This window comes from Ostrea edulis, chromosome 2 (assembly GCF_947568905.1).
Source record: "Ostrea edulis chromosome 2, xbOstEdul1.1, whole genome shotgun sequence".
Taxonomy (NCBI): Eukaryota; Metazoa; Mollusca; class Bivalvia; order Ostreida; family Ostreidae; genus Ostrea; species Ostrea edulis.
In genome coordinates, this window is record NC_079165.1 from 90735610 (window position 1) to 90759538 (window position 23929).

Here is a 23929-nt window from a genome sequence, read left to right on the forward strand (position 1 = left end):
TAACATCCGTCTGTTTCCTACGTCCCATCCGGTAACATCCGTCCGCCTCCTACATGTACGTTCCAGCCGGTAACATCCGTCCGTCTCGCCATAATTATAGAAGATTTCTTTCAATGTAATTTTTGTTATCTTTGTCAAACTAGAAAGGTTTGTCTTAAACATTGCAAATCGTGATATTATTCATAAGATATTTCAAAACTTGATCCACCTTTTTTTAAAAATACGAAAACACAATCGAGAATTTGAAGATCATGTAAATGTAATAATACTTTGTTTTGCACATCGATTAAAACATTTATTAACACGATTAAACAGTTACTAAACATGTGAAGAAGAATTCAGGGATGTCGCTTTTTTGTTGTTGTACATTGTAATGATATTCTAATCGTGCTTATGAAGGAAGTGGCGACTAAAGATATCTATTAAATGCAGATCACAGGTGTTTTCGCGTTGTTTTATTTACGCGGTCTTAATTGTGGTGTTTGGTCTATCAATGAAACATACCTTTTGTAAACGTTTAATAGATTAGTCATGAGTATCTTGGAAAATTGAATTCTTGCAAATCAAAAAGGATTAACATTACCCAACGACATTCTGGTATACAATGCATGCATTTTGAAAGGAAAGCCTTTTGAATATGTGATTTCTTTAAGCAATTTTTATGCCAGCATTAAATAGGATAACTAGATATGACACGGTTCCACACTCTCTACAGATTTACATTTCTGAATGGTTTAAAATTTATTGAAGGCTTTTTTTCTGGAAATTAACGATTCAAACCACAGTTTTGCACATAAAACTTAACGACACCAAGCTTTTGTGTCATTTTTATTACCACAGAACGCAAACTGTTTTCCTTTGGTTAAAACTGCGAAAGCAGGGGACAGCGTGTGGACTGATACCCTTTGACATAAATATGGGGAATGTCGGCTTCATAGACGATGGATATATTTAATAAGAGCGTTCTCATCTCACGGATATTTTCAAGGTGAGTAAAAGTAAGTTACTAACTAGAACTACAAGTAAAGATTGGTACTAGACAATGTTGGAAATGATCCTCAGTCACTTGTGTGTAGTTCAAACTTTAAACCAGGGTCGTGTATTTGATTGGATATTTTCGAGTGAGTGAGTACTAACAACTGTGAATAGTGTCTCTAACATTGTGTTAGCAACTACTGTCAATTGAATTTAAGATTGAACTGGACGAGTTGTGAAGTATCTACACTAACATAATTTTGAAATAAACACTGATGTGACGAATTTCTATATTGTTAAATGAGATATTTTAGTTGGGTAAAATATTCATGGTTTCAGAAAAATGATTTTCATAAGGACATGGATTTGTTGTTGAAGTGTTGTAATTCTTATTGCAGTACACCTTTTCTTTTTCATTGAAAATTTAAATTCATGGGAATGCCTTTATCATAAAAACGATGAAAATGAAACTTCACATGAATAGTTATTTTATAAAGCTTATTTATGTTGACACTGTGTACATACAACCCTCTGTCTCATTGTCTACTGAATCCATTCTCTCTATTCTGTCTCATTGTCTACTGAATCCATCCTCTGTACTCTGTCTCATTGTCTACTGAATCCATCCTCTGTACTCTGTCTCATTGTCTACTGAATCCATCCTGTGTATTCTGTCTCACTGTCTACTGAATCCATTCTCTGTACTCTATCTCATTATCTACTGAATCCATCCTCTGTACTCTGTCTCATTGTCTACTGAATCCATCCTGTGTATTCTGTCTCACTGTCTACTGAATCCATCCTGTGTATTCTGTCTCACTGTCTACTGAATCCATCCTCTGTACTCTGTCTCATTGTCTACTGAATCCATTCTCTGTATTCTGTCTCACTGTCTACTGAATCCATCCTCTGTATTCTGTCTCACTGTCTACTGAATCCATTCTCTGTACTCTGTCTCATTATCTACTGAATCCATCCTCTGTACTCTGTCTCATTGTCTACTGAATCCATCCTCTGTACTCTGTCTCACTGTCTACTGAATCCATCCTGTGTATTCTGTCTCACTGTCTACTGAATCCATCCTCTGTACTCTGTCTCATTGTCTACTGAATCCATTCTCTGTATTCTGTCTCATTGTCTACTGAATCCATCCTCTGTATTCTGTCTCACTGTCTACTGAATCCATTCTCTGTACTCTGTCTCATTATCTCCTGAATCCATCCTCTGTACTCTGTCTCATTGTCTACTGAATCCATCCTCTGTACTCTGTCTCACTGTCTACTGAATCCATCCTGTGTATTCTGTCTCACTGTCTACTGAATCCATCCTCTGTACTCTGTCTCATTGTCTACTGAATCCGTTCTCTGTATTCTGTCTCACTGTCTACTGAATCCATCCTCTGTATTCTGTCTCACTGTCTACTGAATCCATTCTCTGTACTCTGTCTCATTATCTACTGAATATATCCTCTGTATTCTGTCTCACTGTCTACTGAATCCATTCTCTGTACTCTGTCTCATTATCTACTGAATCCATTCTCTGTATTCTGTCTCATTATCTACTGAATCCATTCTCTGTACTCTGTCTCACTGTCTACTGAATCCATTCTCTGTACTCTGTCTCATTATCTACTGAATCTATCCTCTGTATTCTGTCTCATTATCTACTGAATCCATTCTCTGTACTCTGTCTCATTGTCTTCTGAATCCATTCTCTGTATTCTGTCTCATTATCTACTGAATCCATTCTCTGAATTCTGTCTCATTATCTACTGAATCCATCCTGTGTATTATTTCTCATTGTCTACTGAATCCATTCTCTGTACTCTGTCTCATTATCTACTGAATCCATCCTGTGTATTATTTCTCATTGTCTACTGAATCCATTCTCTGTACTCTGTCTCATTATCTACTGAATCCATCCTCTGTAACCCTCTGTATTCATTCTCATTACCTTCTGAATCCATCTTTTGTACATTCGGTATTCCTTCTTATGACCTACCGTAGTGAATCCATTTTGTGTAACCCTCTATATTTTGCCCCATGATCTACAGAATCCATCCTACATAATTCTCATTATTTTGTCCCATGATCTACAGAATCCATCCTACATAATTCTCATTATTTTGTCCCATGATCTACAGAATCCATCCTACATAATTCTCATTATTTTGTCCCATGATCTACAGAATCCATCCTACATAATTCTCATTATTTTGTCCCATGATCTACAGAATCCATCCTACATAATTCTCATTATTTTGTCCCATGATCTACAGAATCCATCCTTTGGGCTCTGTATTTTATGTCCTACTGAAACCGTCCTGCGTAAGATTGTTATTCTGAATCACTAGACGTTTTAGACTATTCATTGTAAGATTGTTATTCTGAATCACTAGACGTTTTAGACTATTTAGTGTAAGATTATTATTATGAATCACTAGACGTTTTAGACTATTCAGTGTAAGATTGTTATTATTATGAATCACTAGACGTTTTATACTATTCAGTTTAAGATTGTTATTATTATGAATCACTAGACGTTTTAGACTATTTAGTGTAAGATTATTATTATGAATCACTAGACGTTTTAGACTATTCAGTGTAAGATTATTATTATTATGAATCACTAGACGTTTTAGACTATTCAGTGTAAGATTGTTATCATTATGAATCACTAGACATTTTAGACTATTCAGTGTAAGATTGTTATCATTATGAATCACTAGACATTTTAGACTATTCAATGTAAGATTATTATTATTATGAATCACTAGACGTTTTAGACTATTCAGTGTAAGATTGTTATTCTGAATCACTAGATTTTTAGACTATTCATTGCTAGCTTCATCTGTCCTCATGTGACGTGTTCTGTGTGTTCCGTGTGTTATACTGACATTATATTAATGTAGTCTTATACAGAATGTCGTGTTCTGTGTGTTCTGTGTGTTATATTGACATTATATTGATGTAGTCTTATACAGAATGTCGTGTTCTGTGTGTTATACTGACATTATATTAATGTAGTCTTATACAGAATGTCGTGTTCTGATTGTTCTGTGTTATACTGACATTATATTAATGTAGTCTTATACAGAATGTCGTGTTCTGTGTGTTATACTGACATTATATTAATGTAGTCTTCTACAGAATGTCGTGTTCTGTGTGTTATACTGACATTATATTAATGTAGTCTTATACAGAATGTCGTGTTCTGTGTGTTATACTGACATTATATTAATGTAGTCTTATACAGAATGTCGTGTTCTGTGTGTTATATTGACATTATATTAATGTAGCCTTATACAGAATGTCGTGTTCTGTGTGTTATATTGACATTATATTAATGTAGTCTTATACAGAATGTCGTGTTCTGTGTGTTCTGTGTGTTATACTGACATTATATTAATGTAGTCTTATACAGAATGTCGTGTTCTGATTGTTCTGTGTTATACTGACATTATATTAATGTAGTCTTATACTTAATGGCGTGTTCTGTGTGTTATATTGACATTATATTGATGTAGTCTTATACAGAATGTCGTGTTCTGTGTGTTATACTGAGATTATATTGATGTAGTCTTATACAGAATGTCGTGTTCTGTGTGTTATATTGACAGTATATTGATGTAGTCTTATACAGAATGTCGTGTTCTGTGTGTTATACTGACATTATATTAATGTAGTCTTATACAGAATGTCGTGTTCTGTGTGTTCTGTGTGTTATACTGACATTATATTAATGTAGTCTTCTACAGAATGTCGTGTTCTGTGTGTTATACTGACATTATATTAATGTAGTCTTCTACAGAATGTCGTGTTCTGTGTGTTCTGTGTGTTATACTGACATTATATTAATGTAGTCTTATACAGAATGTCGTGTTCTGATTGTTCTGTGTTATACTGACATTATATTAATGTAGTCTTATACAGAATGTCGTGTTCTGATTGTTCTGTGTTATACTGACATTATATTAATGTAGTCTTCTACAGAATGTCGTGTTCTGTTTGTTCTGTGTTATACTGACATTATATTAATGTAGTCTTATACAGAATGGCGTGTTCTGTGTGTTATATTGACATTATATTGATGTAGTCTTCTACAGAATGTCGTGTTCTGTGTGTTATACTGACATTATATTAATGTAGTCTTATACAGAATGTCGTGTTCTGATTGTTCTGTGTTATACTGACATTATATTAATGTAGTCTTATACAGAATGTCGTGTTCTGTGTGTTATATTGACATTATATTAATGTAGTCTTATACAGAATGTCGTGTTCTGTTTGTTCTGTGTTATTCTGACATTATATTAATGTAGTCTTATACAGAATGTCGTGTTCTGTGTGTTATATTGACATTATATTAATGTTGTCTTATACAGAATGTCGTGTTCTGTGTGTTCTGTGTGTTATATTGACATTATATTGATGTAGTCTTATACAGAATGTCGTGTTCTGTGTGTTATACTGACATTATATTAATGTAGTCTTATACAGAATGTCGTGTTCTGTGTGTTATATTGACATTATATTAATGTAGCCTTATACAGAATGTCGTGTTCTGTGTGTTATATTGACATTATATTAATGTAGTCTTATACAGAATGTCGTGTTCTGTTTGTTCTGTGTGTTATACTGACATTATATTAATGTAGTCTTATACAGAATGTCGTGTTCTGTGTGTTCTGTGTGTTATATTGACATTATATTGATGTAGTCTTATACAGAATGTCGTGTTCCGTGTGTTATACTGACATCATATTAATGTAGTCTTATACAGAATGTCGTGTTCTGTGTGTTATACTGACATTATATTGATGTAGTCTTATACAGAATGTCGTGTTCCGTGTGTTATACTGACATTATATTAATGTAGTCTTATACAGAATGTCGTGTTCTGTGTGTTATATTGACATTATATTAATGTAGTCTTATACAGAATGTCGTGTTCTGTTTGTTCTGTGTGTTATACTGACATTATATTAATGTAGTCTTATACAGAATGTCGTGTTCTGTTTGTTCTGTGTTATATTGACATTATATTGATGTAGTCTTATACAGAATGTCGTGTTCTGTGTGTTATATTGACATTATATTAATGTAGTCTTATACAGAATGTCGTGTTCTGTATGTTCTGTGTTATACTGACATTATATTAATGTAGTCTTATACAGAATGTCGTGTTCTGTTTGTTCTGTGTTATATTGACATTATATTGATGTAGTCTTCTACAGAATGTCGTGTTCTGTGTGTTATATTGACATTATATTAATGTAGTCTTATACAGAATGTCGTGTTCTGTTTGTTCTGTGTTATATTGACATTACATTGATGTAGTCTTATACAGAATGTCGTGTTCTGTGTGTTATATTGACATCATATTAATGTAGTCTTATACAGAATGTCGTGTTCTGTTTGTTCTGTGTTATACTGACATTATATTAATGTAGTCTTATACAGAATGTCGTGTTCTGTTTGTTCTGTGTTATACTGACATTATATTAATGTAGTCTTATACAAAATGTCGTGTTCTGTGTGTTATATTGACATTATATTAATGTAGTCTTATACAGAATGTCGTGTTCTGTTTGTTCTGTGTTATATTGACATTATATTGATGTAGTCTTATACAGAATGTCGTGTTCTGTTTGTTCTGTGTTATACTGACATTATATTAATGTAGTCTTATACAGAATGTCGTGTTCTGTTTGTTCTGTGTGTTATACTGACATTATATTAATGTAGTCTTATACAGAATGTCGTGTTCTGTTTGTTCTGTGTGTTATACTGACATTATATTAATGTAGTCTTATACAGAATGTCGTGTTCTGTTTGTTCTGTGTTATACTGACATTATATTAATGTAGTCTTATACAGAATGTCGTGTTCTGTTTGTTCTGTGTTATACTGACATTATATTAATGTAGTCTTATACAGAATGTCGTGTTCTGTTTGTTCTGTGTTATACTGACATTATATTAATGTAGTCTTATACAAAATGTCGTGTTCTATTTGTTCTGTGTTATACTGACATTATATTAATGTAGTCTTATACAGAATGTCGTGTTCTGTTTGTTCTGTGTTATACTGACATTATATTAATGTAGTCTTATACAAAATGTTGCTGTATGAACTCATAATCAGAAAATGATGCGTCATGTGTATCAGCTGTATATCATTTTCGTTAACCATTTTCCACAGTCCACTTGTAGCACTAGTAATTGGTCTTTTACGCAAGTGTGATAGTATAGGGTGGGGGTGTCAAAGTGGAAACTACTATTTTCCTATTTCTAGGGAGAGATTTCACAACCAAGTTATCATTGAAAAACAAGTCAATCCTTTTTACAGCCGAAAATGGATGAGATTTCGCATATTCATATACATGTAATCTATCAAACTGCATTTGCCTACACCATTGAGATTCTATTATGTTTAGTCTCATTTTATGTAATTTGTAAGCTACTTAAGAACGTTTCTCGCGTGATTGATTGATGAGGGTGAACTACGTTTATTGAATAGGCATACAAACATCGCAGTTAATGAAAGTAAGTAAGCTAGGTCTGCAAAGTGATTTGTTTCTAAATGAACCAAAACAATGCAGGTATCGACAAATGTGCAAGAAATCTGAATCCATGTAATAAACATGAAAAAATATCTAAAAGTCGGGGATCTTGTTCATGGTGTCGTGTGAAATGTCTTGCGCACACTTGTTCATCACTCGGTAAAAAGCTAATAGATGTGAAAACGAACAATAACTTTGTTTGAATCTGGCATGTTGTGGATACCCCTGTCTGTGGATTGTAAATGTCAACAACAGGTTTCTACCCACCGTTCTTTACAGCAATAAAACAAAAGACAATAAAGTGTCGACTCGTTATCTGTTCCCACTTTAAACATCGTATCCAACGCCAGTTCTCAATACAGTTCCGCACGGTTTCAAATAATGAATTATCGCAAAATCCCATCTTCTTCGAGATCTTGAAATTAAGAGATAACGGGCGACAATAAGCATGGCTATCACAGTTGTTTACACCCTTTGTTTTCAGGGAATGTGACTGGGGTCCATTGCTTTGATAAATGTTGCAAATTTACTGGGACAAGTTCCAGCTAGATTTCAGCGTTAGCGCGAGCTGCCAGAAATGAGGAACGCAATCAGGGCTTCATCAATTGATTAATGTAAAGGTTATGATTTTTGAAATATATAGGTTATAATTAGGCTTATATCAAATCATCACAAAGGAATTGTAGGTGTATAGTATTCAAATGAGTAATTCCTCACAATGTGAAATTTTCGATTGATGTTCCATGCACCAATACTTGGAATCTGGTGTCGGTATTGCTGGTTATGCTATTGTAGGTACACAGGAAACTGTTTGGTTAGCTACAAACAAAACAAACACTTTTTGGGGGGCTAAATATTGCAGGGCACCTAGGGACACTGCAGAAGTACTGCGCAGTGAGGATATACATGTATCTTCATAAAATGTTATTAGTGCTGTTGCCGCGAACAGCATTCGAGCCCACGTACATGCTATTCTTAAAACATGTCCCCATGTCACTCGGATTTTTTTCTCATGTTTCTTTGGTGGTGGGGGTGATCTGGGATATAGGATGTGTATCATTTTCTTATTTCGATGAATTCTAACAGATATCCTGTATATTTTCTTGTCGAGACGTGTGTTATACTATATAATGGTAAAACTCTTGCTTGAATTTAGATTGGAATTTCTTTCTCAATCTATTTATTTGAATCCTAATATTTTCCTTTCTGGTCAGTATTACATGGTCCACAAACTCTCAGGGCTACTTAAAGCCCGGATTAAATTGTTTAATGTAGTCTTGTGGAACACCATCTTGTCGCTTCGACAAACACTCGTTTTCACTGCATCGAGTAATCCTCCCAAAAAGATTATCGGCTGTCATTCGAAGATTGAGCGTTTCTTTAAATTTACCCATAAAAGTGAAGGATATCAGAGGGATAAATGGGATTTAGGGGATTAAGAGATTTAAAGCCTTGGAATAATTCATCCCAGACCACTGCACCCGCTTAAAAGTGTGCGGAATATTTGCAGCTGTAGTCCGAGTAACCGGTATAGTTTGAATATTCCGGATCCCGTGCCCACTGGAGTTTTTTGTAAAATATTAATGTTTTGTGATGCACGTTTCCTTTGACGCCATTTCATGCAGATGGACTTATCAAATATGTCGTTTTTACTCTGAAAAGAATTCAATATACGGCTTTAGTATAATTAAAGAGATTATGGAGAAGTGAATTGAATGTAAAGCGATCCAAAGTTGGTTTTTTAAAAATATAATTTTATCTATATTTTGGACTGGTGCGGCTCATTTTCGCTGTAATCAGTAGTTTATTATCAAACTCGATATTGAAACAAAGGAGTTAGCAATTGATATTAATACTAGTACATGGTATTTATATATATGAAGACTGAAGGTCCATTGAACGACAGATGAAATTTCTTATTAACACTTTCAGACATGAATTATTTTACGGTATTGATTAAACCCGGTAAGAAGTTTGCACAGGCTTAAGTGAGCATTTCGGAGATTTGAAATATGAAGTTCACTGCAAACATCATTGACAGGAAGATTTCGATACCGTGTTTCATTGGCCTCTTTGTCAGACCCTCTAATAAAGCAACACATCTGGATTGACAGTCGCGAAAGGGAAAGTTCCAAAGGCTTCCGCTGTTGTTGAATCAGGAATCCAGTCTCCAAGACAACTTGTAATAAATATTTTATTTTACACAACTGTTGGTTTATTTGCCCGTTACTGTAAACAAACTGGATATCTTGTCAGAAACATTATCCAATGTGTTTTATCTCTGAAAACCAGGGGGAAAATATAAAGGTTTTAATTGATAGTCCAGGAAGCCTTTGAAGTTTTGAAGTATTGAATATAAGATCCTTTCCGTTAAAATTTGGCAATGAGAGACTTATAATAGCCGATTGACCATGGTCTTATCAGTCTAAAACTATTTACCTACTACCCATTGTGTGGACACTGGGATTTCATAGCTGTGACTAACAATGTCCTGTTGAGCACAGTCCCGAGTCCGCCTATTATCCCTTTGTCAATGTTTAAGCAATAATATTTGTCATCGAATCTAGATGTAAGAATTTTTCATAACTTTGCAATTCATATTTTACCATAAGTATGTCGCAGCATAACCCCGGTATTTCAACGTTTGACTTGGAATTCGTCGTCCTCTACCCGGTCAGTATCGTTCTCTTAATGGAATGTTTCATTAATCAATGTTATTCCTAATTAATATACCCCTGCCTCCCCCATTTCATTTGGTCACGAAATGAACCGAAGTCGTTCTTGAGTATTAAGTTCCTATAGAAACAACAGTGTCTATTACATATTTACCAGTTTGTATTATAAGTAAGGGGCTGTGTCATATCAGCAACGTTAACGTACTTAGTGTCAGCTTCTGATGTCGACTTGGCTCAGGAAGTGATGGTTGGTAAGTCGATCACTAGGAAGGTGTTGCACTGTTCCGTCATTATTTTTTTGTTTGTAATTGTTGATGGTGTATCATTTCTCTTGGACTATATGGTTCTAGCCAGCTCTCTGTGGGACTCTTGGGGACTACTTTTTTTTCTGGATCAAACATCAGATCATGTTTAAAAATTTCAAGAGCGAACATGCGTATTAAAAATTCCAAACTCTTAGCGCGGTATCTGCGATAAATCTCCGGAAAAATCTGTTGTCTTAGCAGGGCCGTATTGGATTTTAGTCACCTACCTCGCTACTTTAAAACTATTTTGTGTAGTGTTTAGTAACAAGATTGTATCAAAATGATATACAAAGGGTTTGTTTATTGAAACAAAACATGTGCTGATTACGAAAAAGATCACAACTCAACACTACGGAATCAACTGGGTTTTAACTGACACCGCGACGTGGTCATACTAACGTCATAATCAACTAGCCAACATCTCGCGGTGCTTATGATGAACGAGATAAATTTATGCAAATTTGATTTGAAAAGAGGATTTTATTGGCTCTAACCATGTTAACAATGTTTATTTCACACCAAACAAATACATCGTTTAAAACACAAATAATTGATGATAACTTAGAAAAGATTTTTCTATATACAAATAGAAACGAATTAAGAGAAAATAAATAAATCGGTATATGTCATTCTACCATTAAATAAGTCGGTATATGTCATTCTATCATTAAATAAGTCGATATATGTCATTCTACCATTAAATAAGTCGGTATATGTCATTCTACCATTAAATAAGTCGGTATATGTCATTCTACCATTAAATAAGTCGGTATATGTCATTCTACCATTAAATAAGTCGGTATATGTCATTCTACCATGAAATAAGTCGGTATATGTCATTCTATCATTAAATAAGTCGGTATATGTCATTCTACCATTAAAAGGGTGCACAAACTTTTCTTATTCTTTCACCTTTTCCAAATCAGACAAAGAAACACATTTCACCAAAGTGCACGAGGATGTGCTAATAAAACTATAACATTTTCTTAATGTTTACACAATTATCCCCTTAAACACGTTTTATTATGGCAAATATATAGATACGGTTAATCCATTTCTAAACCTCTTTTATATCGATCGGTACCCACTGTTCTTATAAGGACACTTTATCGTTAAATCAAATAAGAGAAAAGGTAGAATCCATTTATCTCGAGCTTTCCAAATTAGCGTCTGTGGTGGGTACTTCTGTTTGCTCACCAAAACGAAAGAATGAACAAATAGTAAAACAGAAAGTGACGCTGGGTAAAACAAATAGCCACTCTGTTAAATTAACCTTCGTCTTACGGAGATCTTAGTATTATCAAGAGCAGATTTACAGATAATTGTACGTACACTAGCAACCAGACGTCCGGGAAACGTTTTGGGGACCTGTGGTGCATTTTCCTGTACGGCGAATTACGTCGCCCTGTTGGGGGTATGTTTATGCTGATATAAATTACTGCGGGTTTTGTCAAATTGGCCCAAAATATTTTAACAGAAATGTTATTGATGAGTTCAATTTCACTCATATACGGCGAACAGTAAATAGTCATTTATTTGATATCCAAAGTAGTTGCACACATTTTTACAATCTTGATGTAATCGCACCCATACTATACACAATAAAGATTAGAATTTAAATCTCATATGACGAGATTTGAGTTATATACTATACACAATAAAGAATAGAATTTAGATCTCATATAACGAGATTTGAGTTATAATCTAATCTTTTGCACAATTTCTTAAAAGTGGCGACAGAGTTAATTGTAATGTATTTCTCAGATGTAAAATGAAATTTTAAAACGTTTGAATTCGAAAGCAATGGTAGAGATATTAAAAGCTAAGATTGGGATTCGTCAATATAGACAAAAACAAACTTTCCATTAGTTTGAATGCTTCAATCAGGCAAAAGTACGTGACATTTTCTGTCAAAAGCAACGTGTCATCCTGTTTGAAATTCCAGACAGACAGGCCCAAAGAGAAATTGAAAAAGAAGTACTTGTCAGTTTTATAGAATTGTCTTAGAGTGGTAAATTTTACAAACTTAGATATTCAACAATTTAATTACATCATTAGAAATAAACAAAGCACGTATAAATCTTATATAGAGATTAACATACACGGATCTCGGAGAGATTTGATAGACGAAAGAGCAACACGGGGATCAAAAATAGACATCCACGGCTTGCGACCTCCATATCAAACCACAATCTACAAATAGTTTTGATAAGCAAAACACAAAGCCATATCAATTACCGGATTTTGTGGTCAATATTATGATTGCTTTCTGTGTCAAAACACCTCGTTACCGAATTAATGTCAATGGAAGCAACAATATGTTTTTCTAAAAGATTTTACTTTCTTTCTTGTACATTAATTTTATTTAAACTCTTTTCGATAGATGTTAATTTCCCCCCACTTTCAAGTGTGAAATACGCTCTTAATACCTCGTGAATACACCCGTACAAAAAGACAGTCTTAACAACACTTTATTTTCATTAAAGGATAATAACGCGTTGTTGAATGTGTTGCAACCTTTATAAGATTTTGCGATGCTAAATGGGTCGTTTTAATTTAAAGTGACCAAATATGTGTGACTCACAAAATTAACACCACCATTTGATAACAATTATGTTATTGATTTTTATGCTTTAATATTTCTTACATTGAGATTCCTTAAGGATTATATAAAAGGAGCACAGGATGAACTATATATACAGATCAACCTCTTAATTTTAAAAGAATAAATCTGCATAGTTTCGTTCCCCAGCAATATTTATTGTGTACATTAGTGACCCTTTTTACAAAAAATCTTACGATTAAGATGAAATTTTAAAACTCTATAATTCTTTTATAATTCTTCACTCATATATTTCTGAATTTATACACAGACGTTAAAGCTTGCATTTCTACTCGGGGTATAGTTGCACTCAATTGAGTATATAATGCAGCGATAACATATTCAACTTAGTCATAAGATTATTTTATGCAAATGGCCACGTGCACCATTTATGAACGACAGAAAGGTTGATATCTTCAAACGTAAAATTATAGTGCTCTAAAATGTTTTATTTTTAGTATAATCTATATATAATTAATTATCAAATGATGATATTTTAAGTGATCAGCATTCTCTTGATTTTTACACTAAATTGTAACATACACTGAGATCGATGACATGTTGCAATATGACCGATTTTCATTTGAATCCTTTGGATGTGTATAACAGTATATCAACATATATAATAAAAGTAAGCTTGCAACGTAGGCATGGTCTTCCCTAGTTCTAGTATTCATAAATTAAAATTTCTACCTTTTTTTAACGTGATCAAAGTACATCAAAATCAAAACATCTCGCGATAAAAGCTGAGTCGTGAAAACAGATTTCAGGTCCTCAAAAAATGATCCCCCACGTTTAGTAATTTTTATGATTTATATCTAGTGATTTGTGTATTCTATATATTAAGGCTTTAAATACTCAAGTATTGCTAATACATTTGTAAATGTAGTGGTTTAGAAAGGAATGTGGACATCGAAACCATTTTTATTTCTAATAAAGTTAAAAGTTCTGTGCAGAGCCAAACAGTCTAATTCTTAATGGGTATTGATCGCTTCTTGGGTTGATTTGTTTTTCTTTAAGGTAGCTAGTCCATCTACAATTGAAGGTTATTTCAACCAATTTGAAAGTATAGTATTATTTCTCTTTCATAAAGCAGAATTTAGTTAATACAGATTTTTTTATTGAAGAAAAAATGATAAATTTTGGGTCACGTCGTGTTTTCTTAGGATGCGTTATGCAGTTTATAATGCTTTGTCAAGAAATTTTCTCATGTAGAGTAAAGCAAACTACGTCCCCGAAAGACATATCCCATGTAAACCCACAACTTGATTTGGGATCTAAAGTACAGAATATATAATAAAAGATTCTCGAAAGTCTTCTAAGACATGAGGCATCAATTTGTCAACATGAAAAGCGAGCCGTCTCACTTATTGTTGACTAAAGTTTGATCATGTGAGACCACAGTACGAGTGCAAGGGGGAATGACTTTTTTAATTTACAAGCAGTTTTTCATTCAAATACGAATCACTATCAAAGCTAAATAAACTAGAGATTGTTTTTATGAAAAACAAATATCTCCCAAGCTCCCAAATTGGAAGTGCACCAAATAAACCTCCTTCCCTAAAGTACTGCATGATATAGGGCAGGAACATAGACATTATGAACTCCGATAAGTCATATAGGAGAAGTGTTCACAAGCTATTTTAACACCATCCACCCCTCTTAGAACCACTATAACTTGTAGGAAAATAATTGGATCCTCCTGTCCCAACAATATGCACATCTACAAATGACAATGAAGCATTTACAAAGTTTAAAGATTTTATGACAGACGGACGGACGGAATGACAGAAAGTACAAAAACAATATGTCTCCTTCTGGAAGAGGGGCGACATAATCATCAATTTAAAAAAAAACCATATTAACGGCGAACTAACAATTCAACTTTATGACAAACGGGATGATTTCAGCTTCTCCATCGTCAACTTCCCATATTTATGTAGCAATATTCCATCATCACCTGCATGTGGTGTTTACATCTCTTAACTGATTCGATAAGCAAGAGCTTGTTCTGCGTATGGTCAGATTTTTTAATCGAGGCAGGCTACTGACAAACAAGTTGATGGTGCAGGAGTTTCAACAGTCTCATTTAAAGTCGATTATATGGTCGTTATAACGATCAAGTTTGCCAATACAACCTATCATTGGGTCAAATGCTGCCTGACGTGTTTCATACCGATTGTTAGACCGTTCTTTGCGCATTGATTTTGACTACGAAAATAATAGTAGGGAAACTTAGATTCTGTTTAGTAAATCCAGAGAAAATTATATTCTGTTTAGTAAATCCAGAGAAAATTAGATTCTGTTTAGTAAATCCAGAGAAAATTAGATTCTGTTTAGTAAATCCAGAGAAAATTAGATTCTGTATAGCAAATCCAGAGAAAATTAGATTCTGTATAGCAAATCCAGAGAAACCGAGATTTTCCATAGTAAATCCAGATAAACCTAGATTCTCCATAGTAAATTCAGATAAACATGGATTCTGTATAGTAAATCCAGAGAAACCTGGATTCGTCATAGTAAATCCAGAGAAACCTGGATTCTTCATAGTGAATCCAGAGAAACCGAGATTCTCCATAGTAAATCCAGAGAAACCTAGATTCTCCATAGCAAATTAAAAGAAACCTAGATTCTCCATAGTAAATCCAGAGAAACCGAGATTCTCCATAGTAAATCCAGAGAAACCTGGATTCTTCATAGTAAATCCAGAGAAACCATGATTCTCCATAGTAAATCCAGATAAACCTAGATTATCCATAGTAGATTCTTCATAGTAAATCCAGAGAAACCTAGATTCTCTAAATCATTGAAACTTTGGTTTTCTACAGTAGAAACATAGCTAGTTTTCTGATGTATACCAGTTCACACTGGGATTTTCTGAAGAATAGCCTTCCATACTTTGATTTTCTGAGGTAAAACCTTTGATACTCTACGTGGTAGAACAATTGATACTATGATTTTCTCAGGTAGAATAGGTGATACTGTGATTTTCTGAGGTAAATTGAAGAACTTACAGATGTTGGGATATGGTTATATGATACCAACTAAATTGATGGCCATCGCCAGCGTCTGTGATACATTCTACAATTTAATTTACATTACACCGTAGCATGACGTGTCATGTTTTGAAAATCATGTCTCTTCAGTGATTCTTAATGCTTAATAAACAAAAAATGTGGTCAATTATTAAATACATTTTGTTAAAAAAGATTTTTAAATGCATTTTAAGTGGCTCTGATTTGCCAAAATCGTTTTCCGTCGGGGGGCTTGGCCCCCCTGAACTCTTCCACCAGGGCTCTGCCCTGGGCCCGCTAGGGGCCTAGGGCGGCCCCCAGACCCCGCGCTTGTATGTGCTTGCACTTCCAAATAGGGCTAGCTACGCACCTGGAATCATTAGACTTATATTGGTGAATATACTTGAACTCGTTGGGTGTAAATATTCATTCACAAGTTCGCGAATTGGCCAACATTCATTAATATGGGTTCGATAACCGTATGCGTACTTTAACAGGCAATCCCATCACATTTAGCTCCCTTGAGCAATAGGCCTGTCTTCCAATCTTCGTTCCATGACCTGGTAGCAAGAGCGGGTCCATGATAGAGTAGGGGGTGTTCAGACTTACTGGTATATCCCTAGTATATTGGTATAAATGCGAGTTTTATAACTGTGTAAAATTAAGATTCCCCAGCATTTTAAACTTTCCAGTATACTTTTCTATTTCTGAAGAAAATTTGAAAGTCCTGCAGGGTTTTTAGTTTCCCTGCCTTTTAAAATTGTTTTTCCTCATATAGGACAAAAGTTTAGTAGGATATTTTAATTCCTAACAAACACTATAGTAAACAGTAAGATATAGTTTACTATTAGAATAGTAATAAAAAAAACTTGCATATACTTAATAGATTTTCTCCATAGTAAAACTATTGTAATTTTCTATAGTAAAACTTCAATACTGGATTTATCATAAGGCAAACTATACATTGTCGAATAAGACACAAGCAGCATGATAACAAGTTTATCCAACCATAATCCCTGGAGTTAGGACAGCCAGGACAGGGGGGATGACGGTGATCTGAACATGGTTAAGTGATCAAAGGGAGGTAACTCTCAAAACATATATTTTTATACACGTTATCTCGATATTATTGACACATTTCTTATTATAAAAATATATCTCTTTTCCATATATGATGATAAGCGATCTGGATTGGGAGTGGGTTAGTTCCTGCAAACTCTACAAGGACTAAAATATTTTCTTGTAGATTAATAATCTAGGAATATGTACATATAAGTACATGTATATTTGATATGCGCAAGCATAGAAATATGAAATTATCTTGATAACACAAAAACAGGGTATGCCTGAATGTGTCACATGTGAAAAAAAAAATGCTAGTAAACTGAAGTGCTTTTTCGTGAAATTCAGGTTTCAAATAACTGTTCAATATCTATATGAAGTTTTTAGTATTGAGCAAGCAGTGCTTTGCAGATATGATATCAACAAGATAAAACTGAAAAGAATCCATATATAAATTTTTCATGACTATACTAAAACACGTACGTAGAACCAGGAGGGGGTACCACCCCATTTTAAATATTTTTTTTTTTTGGACCATGTTTATTTTCCGTTATGTCTACATGCAAAGTTAGCTTTCATCTTTGTCGATAAGAATTAAAGAAGTTGACCGGCCGAAACATTAAGGAAGAATCGATCGTCATAATGGCTCAGGCACTTCCTTTTGAAACATGAACGACAAGATGTGTTTGTGAAACACAAATGCCCCCGATAATGGCCAATTCCAAAGATGGCCAAGGTCACAAGGGCAAATATCTTGGTAGTAGAAAGATCATGTCAAAAGAAATGTTCATGTACCTACTTTTAATTTTTTTTTTACATTGTTCATAACTTCTAAATGGTAAATATTAGAGCTTTCATATTTAACATGAGCATTTCTTTTGACAAGATCTTTCTACTGGTACCAATATATTTGCCCTTGTGACCTTGGCCATCTCGGAATTGGCCATTATCGGGGGCATTTGTGTTTCACAAACACATCTTGTTTTTTCAGCCGATTCATTTCTTTTAAAACTGTTTTTTAAAACTAAATACGACTTTTAAAGTTTTCAATTTCAAAATAACATGGTACATTTCCCCCATATTTATCCATATAAAATTTCTCTGGTGTGTTACTCTTAACCTGAAACGACAAGTCCGCACTAATTTCATACACCGCCCCCTAAACTTCGTTTGCGGGGGTATGATAAATAAACACATTCTAAAACAAATGCTGGACTCATTTCTCATTATGTAATTCCTTCAACTGACTTTTAAAACCATATATTATACTGTGTGTACAATGAAAATGTTACGAAATTACATAAAAATGTATATAACCGGAAGTTTCGAAACAACGTTAACGCTTCCAACTATCGAGTCAACGTACAAAGTTGATACAGTTATCATAAAAAATGCTCAGCCAATCAGAATTGACGTATCATCTTCAATCTACTAAAATGTAAATGTTGCAAGAATCAAGCGAACTCAATGAACAAAACAAATTTAAGTAGTGCAACATTTAAAATCTGCGCATGACAAAATCGAGACATTTCGCTATCTTTCATGATAGACTAGTGATAAATTGAGAATGTGGTGAATTTATTATTATTCTCATTATCTCAAATATGAATTCACGCATGTGTTATCAGCTTCCAAAGGAAAATATCCAAAGTCCTTACCAAAACAAAATCATTATCCTATGGCATGGGAAATGCCAATAGAATAAATAATCCCATTTCAATAGGGAAAAAATAATCTTATGCAAAACATGTTAGAATATGAAAAACTCATAACGAAACAGTCGGTTCTTGATTTTCTTCATATTCGCTTGCCAAGGATGACGTTCCACCATGTTTCTCTTTTCTCTAAGAGTGAGAATTGGAACACCGTGGAGCATCGCCCTTTACTAGCGAAGATGAGTTTTGTTGGTTTTCATTTATTTCCTTGAGAGTAATCTCGGTTGAGATTCGGCTCGGTTGAATATTTGGACTGACGGCGTCAGTCCAAATATTTAGCCAAGCCGAATCTCAGCCGAGATTACCTTGAGAAGTGACACTAGTTGGTCTGTCTCTCGTTTGTTAGTAAGCTACCCTCGGATACTATTCTAACTATTGTGTATTTTTAAACCAGAAGTATATATAAAATCCAATGGGCGTAATACTACAATTTCAGATTCATCTTCTCGGAGTATCCTAATGCATAAATTTATATTTTGGCAACTCATCAATAAACTTGCTGATAACCACACTAACCAGTAACTTCTGTGGAAGGGAGATAATGCAGATTGCTAGTATTCACCACCTCTGTCTCGCCTGGGTGAATCGCTGTGTCTTTTATTACCGGCATGTCCTTATGCATGTTACATTTATGTTATACCCCCAGTGGGACCATGGCTAGCTAAATAAATATAACAACAAGTCCCACTACTTCTCAGCATCAATAGTAAACAGAGTAGCAACAAGTCTTCATATCGTTATATCGTGTCCGGAGTCTTCTTTATCTTTCTTTTTTCATTTGTTAAAGAGTTAAGTATCAGATGTGCAGTCATTATGTAACTCAGTCTGTTATACAGTGTACTTTCTGAAGTCTAATTAACTATTGTACTTTTATGTTTAATGTACATACGTAATAAAAAACAAAACAAAATTACTTCTAATGCCTTACGTTCTTTAAAAGGAATTCCAGTCTGAATTTAAATGCACGCTTTTTTGTTCTTTGAAGTTCATTAATTTACATATGTTACAACACATGATTAACTTCCGTTAGATTGTCAAATATAGACCGTAATGTTTTTAAAAGACCCTTTGTGATTTTTTAAAAATCTAAATAAAAATATGCGGGTAGGCAGGATAAGATTGTCGGAAGAATTAATGAGGCCTGATTTGGACAGATGTCTCACTCTGGTCTTTGTCTCCCTCTGCGTATCTCAGTAACTGTGAATACGAGAAGTATTGTCATACTTGACAACCTGTACTAAACATGACCGGAGCATACCTCAAAGAGACCCCGGCATAAAATGCAATCAATTCATTAATGAACTGATTTTTATGTTTGATCTTGGATGTTCTGATCCCTAATCTGCGCGGTGAGTATTGAATTTTTAAGATATTGATGTTTTTTTATAAGATACTTCAGGTCAATGGTGCTTGCTATTTATGTTTTGAACGGTGTTTCTGATTTAGAAATGGCGTTTCCCAAGCTTCGGGAGTTTATGAGCGAAGTCGAGAAATTCCTGGACACGGATATCAAACCATTTCATCTGTCGTCCATCCTCCCCCGGGGAGCCCGGAGAGAACTGGACAATGCGGTGCCGATGACCGCAGGCTTCAGACCCTCCAGAGTAAGTGAACCATACTGTCATAGAATATTAACGGATCCATTTAGTGATTGGATCAAATGACGATTTCAATCATACAAAGTGATGTGTATTCATTGTATTTGAATTCTGACGCAGATATGCGATATTCTACTTTGAGTTATAGAGAGGAAAATGTGTATCTAATGTAAATGAGTCTAGGTTTATATGCTTTATCCAATACAGGTGTACTACATGTTTGCCGTACTGAATTTCGCTGAACTTGGAAGCTGGGATGAAGTGAAGATCCATGGGCCCCAAGCTCTGAAGGAATACCATCAGTTCATGAGAGAAATACCCATGGACGAGAGGGTGAGTTCAATGTGCTTACGTCATGTCTGACGTACGTTGTCGGTCCTATTTACATCTGCATTTCTTTTGTTTCAAAGGACAAACCACCGACCCCATTACCACCAACGGACAATGTTATAATGCAAGACTTTTCAGTGAATGGTTCAGCTAGATTTCATACTTCTAATGAAAATATGCAATACTACTCACCAAGAGGTTCCGAGGAAAACACGCGAGCACCTTCCAGACCATCACAGAGACGGTCGCGTGATACTAGCGGTCACGGAGAGACAGCGAGGGAGACTTCCAGGCCTCCCCAGAGGCAGACCGCTAACGCCAGTGGCTATGGAGAAAATGGTAGAGCGCCATCTACCGGTAGACCCTCTCATGGAAGATCCCATGACAGCAGCAAACGAAGCTCTGCTGCGGCCTTACAAGAAAACCACAACGGTGAGGTACTCAAAAATGACATCGTCAACTCCATCAGCAAACTCAGAAATGAAATAGGCAGCTTAAAAGATAGGTTTGTTGCTGTTAGTTTATTTTCCTAGGATTATTTTGCTCAGATCTGGTATTCTAATGTCGTCACAATTTTGAACTTTGTTTTACAAATAAAGCATCATTGCAAGCCATCATTACCGTACTGCACGCTAATCTATAGATAACCACAGTGGTGCTTTTCAGACTTTCGCAAGAACTCAGCCACAGCCCAGATGTGGATAACGTCACCCCAGTCCATCCTTCTCCATTAGAATTGAAATCGCCTCGGACTGCCCGGGTTGATGACGTCACAGACAAGCTAGCCGAGGCGTTCTCTGATCTGTATCAAAGACAGTGGTTGGCTGCACTAAAGGAGAGAAACAATGGCAGAGGCCACTCGGAGAAAAACTTAATCTATCTAGCAGATGTTACTCAGGTCAGTTAAGGAACACCGTCCCATTGAAGAGAGCGACAACTCTTGTGATGACATATTACTATTTTCTTTCTATTTGACAATTTGCTACCCTTACGTTGTGAAGAATTTGGCTTTAAAGCACCGGAATACGACTTAGTCACAGTAGCCGATGTGTTGTTGCTAGATTTAACACTCATAACGCTTAATACAAAAAGTCAAAGAATATGCAGGAAGTGAGTAGCAGTTTTTGAATCGATCGTAGGTTATACAGCGATCATTCTATAAGTAAAAGGTGAACATACACATACGTTTGGTGATAAACCTCGTTCGATCTCCATTTTCACATTTTACAGTGCATCAACATCCATACAACTTTCCCTCAGTCGTTTAATGCTTACTCCATTGTAGTGACATTGGAATCATCACTATGTCGTCCATCATCATCGGTTGTTCATACATTTTAAATTTTATTTGAACCATTTTACTAGAAATGCCAGCACTATCTGGAGGACGTGTGTGAAAGAGAGTTCAATCACATGTGTGAAATCATCCTGAAGCCGATGGGTGAAGTGGACTCTCAATATGTGAGTGTGTATGAAGATTGTAGATTAGAGTTTTGGTGTTTCAAACAATGCTAATTATAGATGCTGGTAAATCAAGTAGCAATTTTCAGGAATACATAACAGACACTGCATCTGCATGACATATTCATCAGCTGATACAGTCGATCAATAATATTTTGTCACAATTATTTAGAACAGCCAAAATATAATGCGGGTGTCATTGATAAAAAAAAAATCGGATTAAAAAGGAATTTCAATTCTCTTGATAAATTTAATAGCGAAACGTTGAACAGTTTCACAAAACTATATGAAACTAATGACATATTGATTTACATCATATGGTCCCCAACAACTATTCCCCTCGTAAAGTAAGGAAGGACACCCTGACAATAATGATAAGAACGGTACGCTGTAAAGGCCAGGTAGTATTCTAAAATGCGGAAACCTATTACAATATGAAATATACATTTAGTTATGGGTATCATATTATTTCCGAATAATAAAGACACGTGCTGTAAAAATAAGAAATCACTGGTCGATTGAATCAGTTGATGAATATATTTGAAAAGTCTTCGACGTGTATTTAGAATTGCTACTTGATTTACCAGGGTCTTAGAGTTGGTTTTTGTTTGGATATGTGAATGTTGTTGCATTATAACTAAATTCAGCTATATTAAATCAATTGCATGGTGTTTTGACCGACAGGTTCATATACCAGATGACCTAAGACAGTCGGTTAGGACTAGATCTAGACAAATTCAGAGAGAGACGATGCCTATTTCACTGCCAGTCATTAAAGAGGTGAAAACGTTATGAAAACTATAAATCTATTATAAACAATAACAGGCTTGGAACGTCTAAGTTTTCCACAATATTTTTTTTTTTGGTTTAGGTTGTTATACGTGACAAAATCTCAGAAGCACAAAAGAACCCCGATCTGAAGAAATTCGTGGAGAGGTGTGTGGAACTTTTGTGGATGTTCGCGATTCATGATCCGCCGCTCCAATTAGAGTGGGCTCGAGTGGGCGACTTGGTAGGCAGCCATCTTAAATCGTACACCGACACCGGAAATAGGGTAGGGTTCAACGTGTGGCCGACCTTACGGCAGTTCCGGAACGGACCCGTGTTATGTAAGGGTGTAGTGCAACCGATGTACTGATGGAGTAGTGTTCTTTAGTCTTCTTGCAATTTGTTGTGATGATTTCCGTTTAATAAATCATTACTCCACATTTCTGTATTTCTACATTCAAACACGATGATGTTTGGCAGTTTTCTACATGTATATGGTTTCCGGGGGAGTTGTGTAATTGAAGGTTTACACAGACTTTGTAAATAGACACACAAGACACCCACGAGGGAGTCCGTCATGTTTCTTTCAGATGCTGGATAGTTTACTTTTATCTTGCCTTTTTTTTTATGGGAATCTGTTTTTATAGTACCTCATTCTATCAGTAAATCACAATAAATGATTTCCCCAACACTTTTACTAATCCCCCCCCCCACATTTTCGTCTAGACTAATACTATATACACTGTACACTTAGGCTATTCTAAAAATTCTCTGTTCTTATTGTCCCTTCGAGCTTGACATTTTACAACATCGAGTGTAACTAGAAATATATACATAAGTAACCTATAGATGGTGAAGGA

At 34.9% G+C, this 23929-nt stretch overlaps 1 protein-coding gene across 4 annotated transcripts; it reads left to right on the top strand.

Moving 5' to 3' along the window:
- The first annotated feature begins 865 nt into the window (after window positions 1-865).
- On the top strand, window positions 866-23509 carry LOC125682473 (uncharacterized). 4 transcript variants are annotated; one of them, XM_048923093.2, is made up of 8 exons: window positions 866-988; window positions 20359-20516; window positions 20718-20843; window positions 20921-21345; window positions 21507-21738; window positions 22206-22301; window positions 22986-23081; window positions 23173-23509. In XM_048923093.2, exons 2-8 carry the CDS (start codon window positions 20361-20363, stop codon window positions 23437-23439), a joined length of 1398 nt encoding a protein of 465 aa, XP_048779050.2. In that variant the 5' UTR covers window positions 866-988; window positions 20359-20360; the 3' UTR covers window positions 23440-23509. The 4 variants fall into 4 exon arrangements, with proteins under 4 accessions (XP_048779050.2, XP_048779051.2, XP_048779049.2 ...); XM_048923094.2 differs by lacking the exon at window positions 866-988 and adding an exon at window positions 10121-10212; XM_048923092.2 differs by lacking the exon at window positions 866-988 and adding an exon at window positions 19966-20261.
- The last annotated feature ends 420 nt before the right edge of the window (window positions 23510-23929 follow it).

What these genes read in the sequence shown, in the direction of transcription:
- LOC125682473 (XM_056155410.1), top strand. Translation starts at nt 20,316, where the DNA reads ATGGTGCTTGCTATTTATGTTTTGAACGGTGTTTCTGATTTAGAAATG. An exon ending in ATCTAGCAGATGTTACTCAG is followed by an intron (nt 21,739 to 22,205) that starts GTCAGTTAAGGA and finishes CCATTTTACTAG; the next exon opens with AAATGCCAGCACTATCTGGA. An exon ending in GTGAAGTGGACTCTCAATAT is followed by an intron (nt 22,302 to 22,985) that starts GTGAGTGTGTAT and finishes TTTGACCGACAG; the next exon opens with GTTCATATACCAGATGACCT.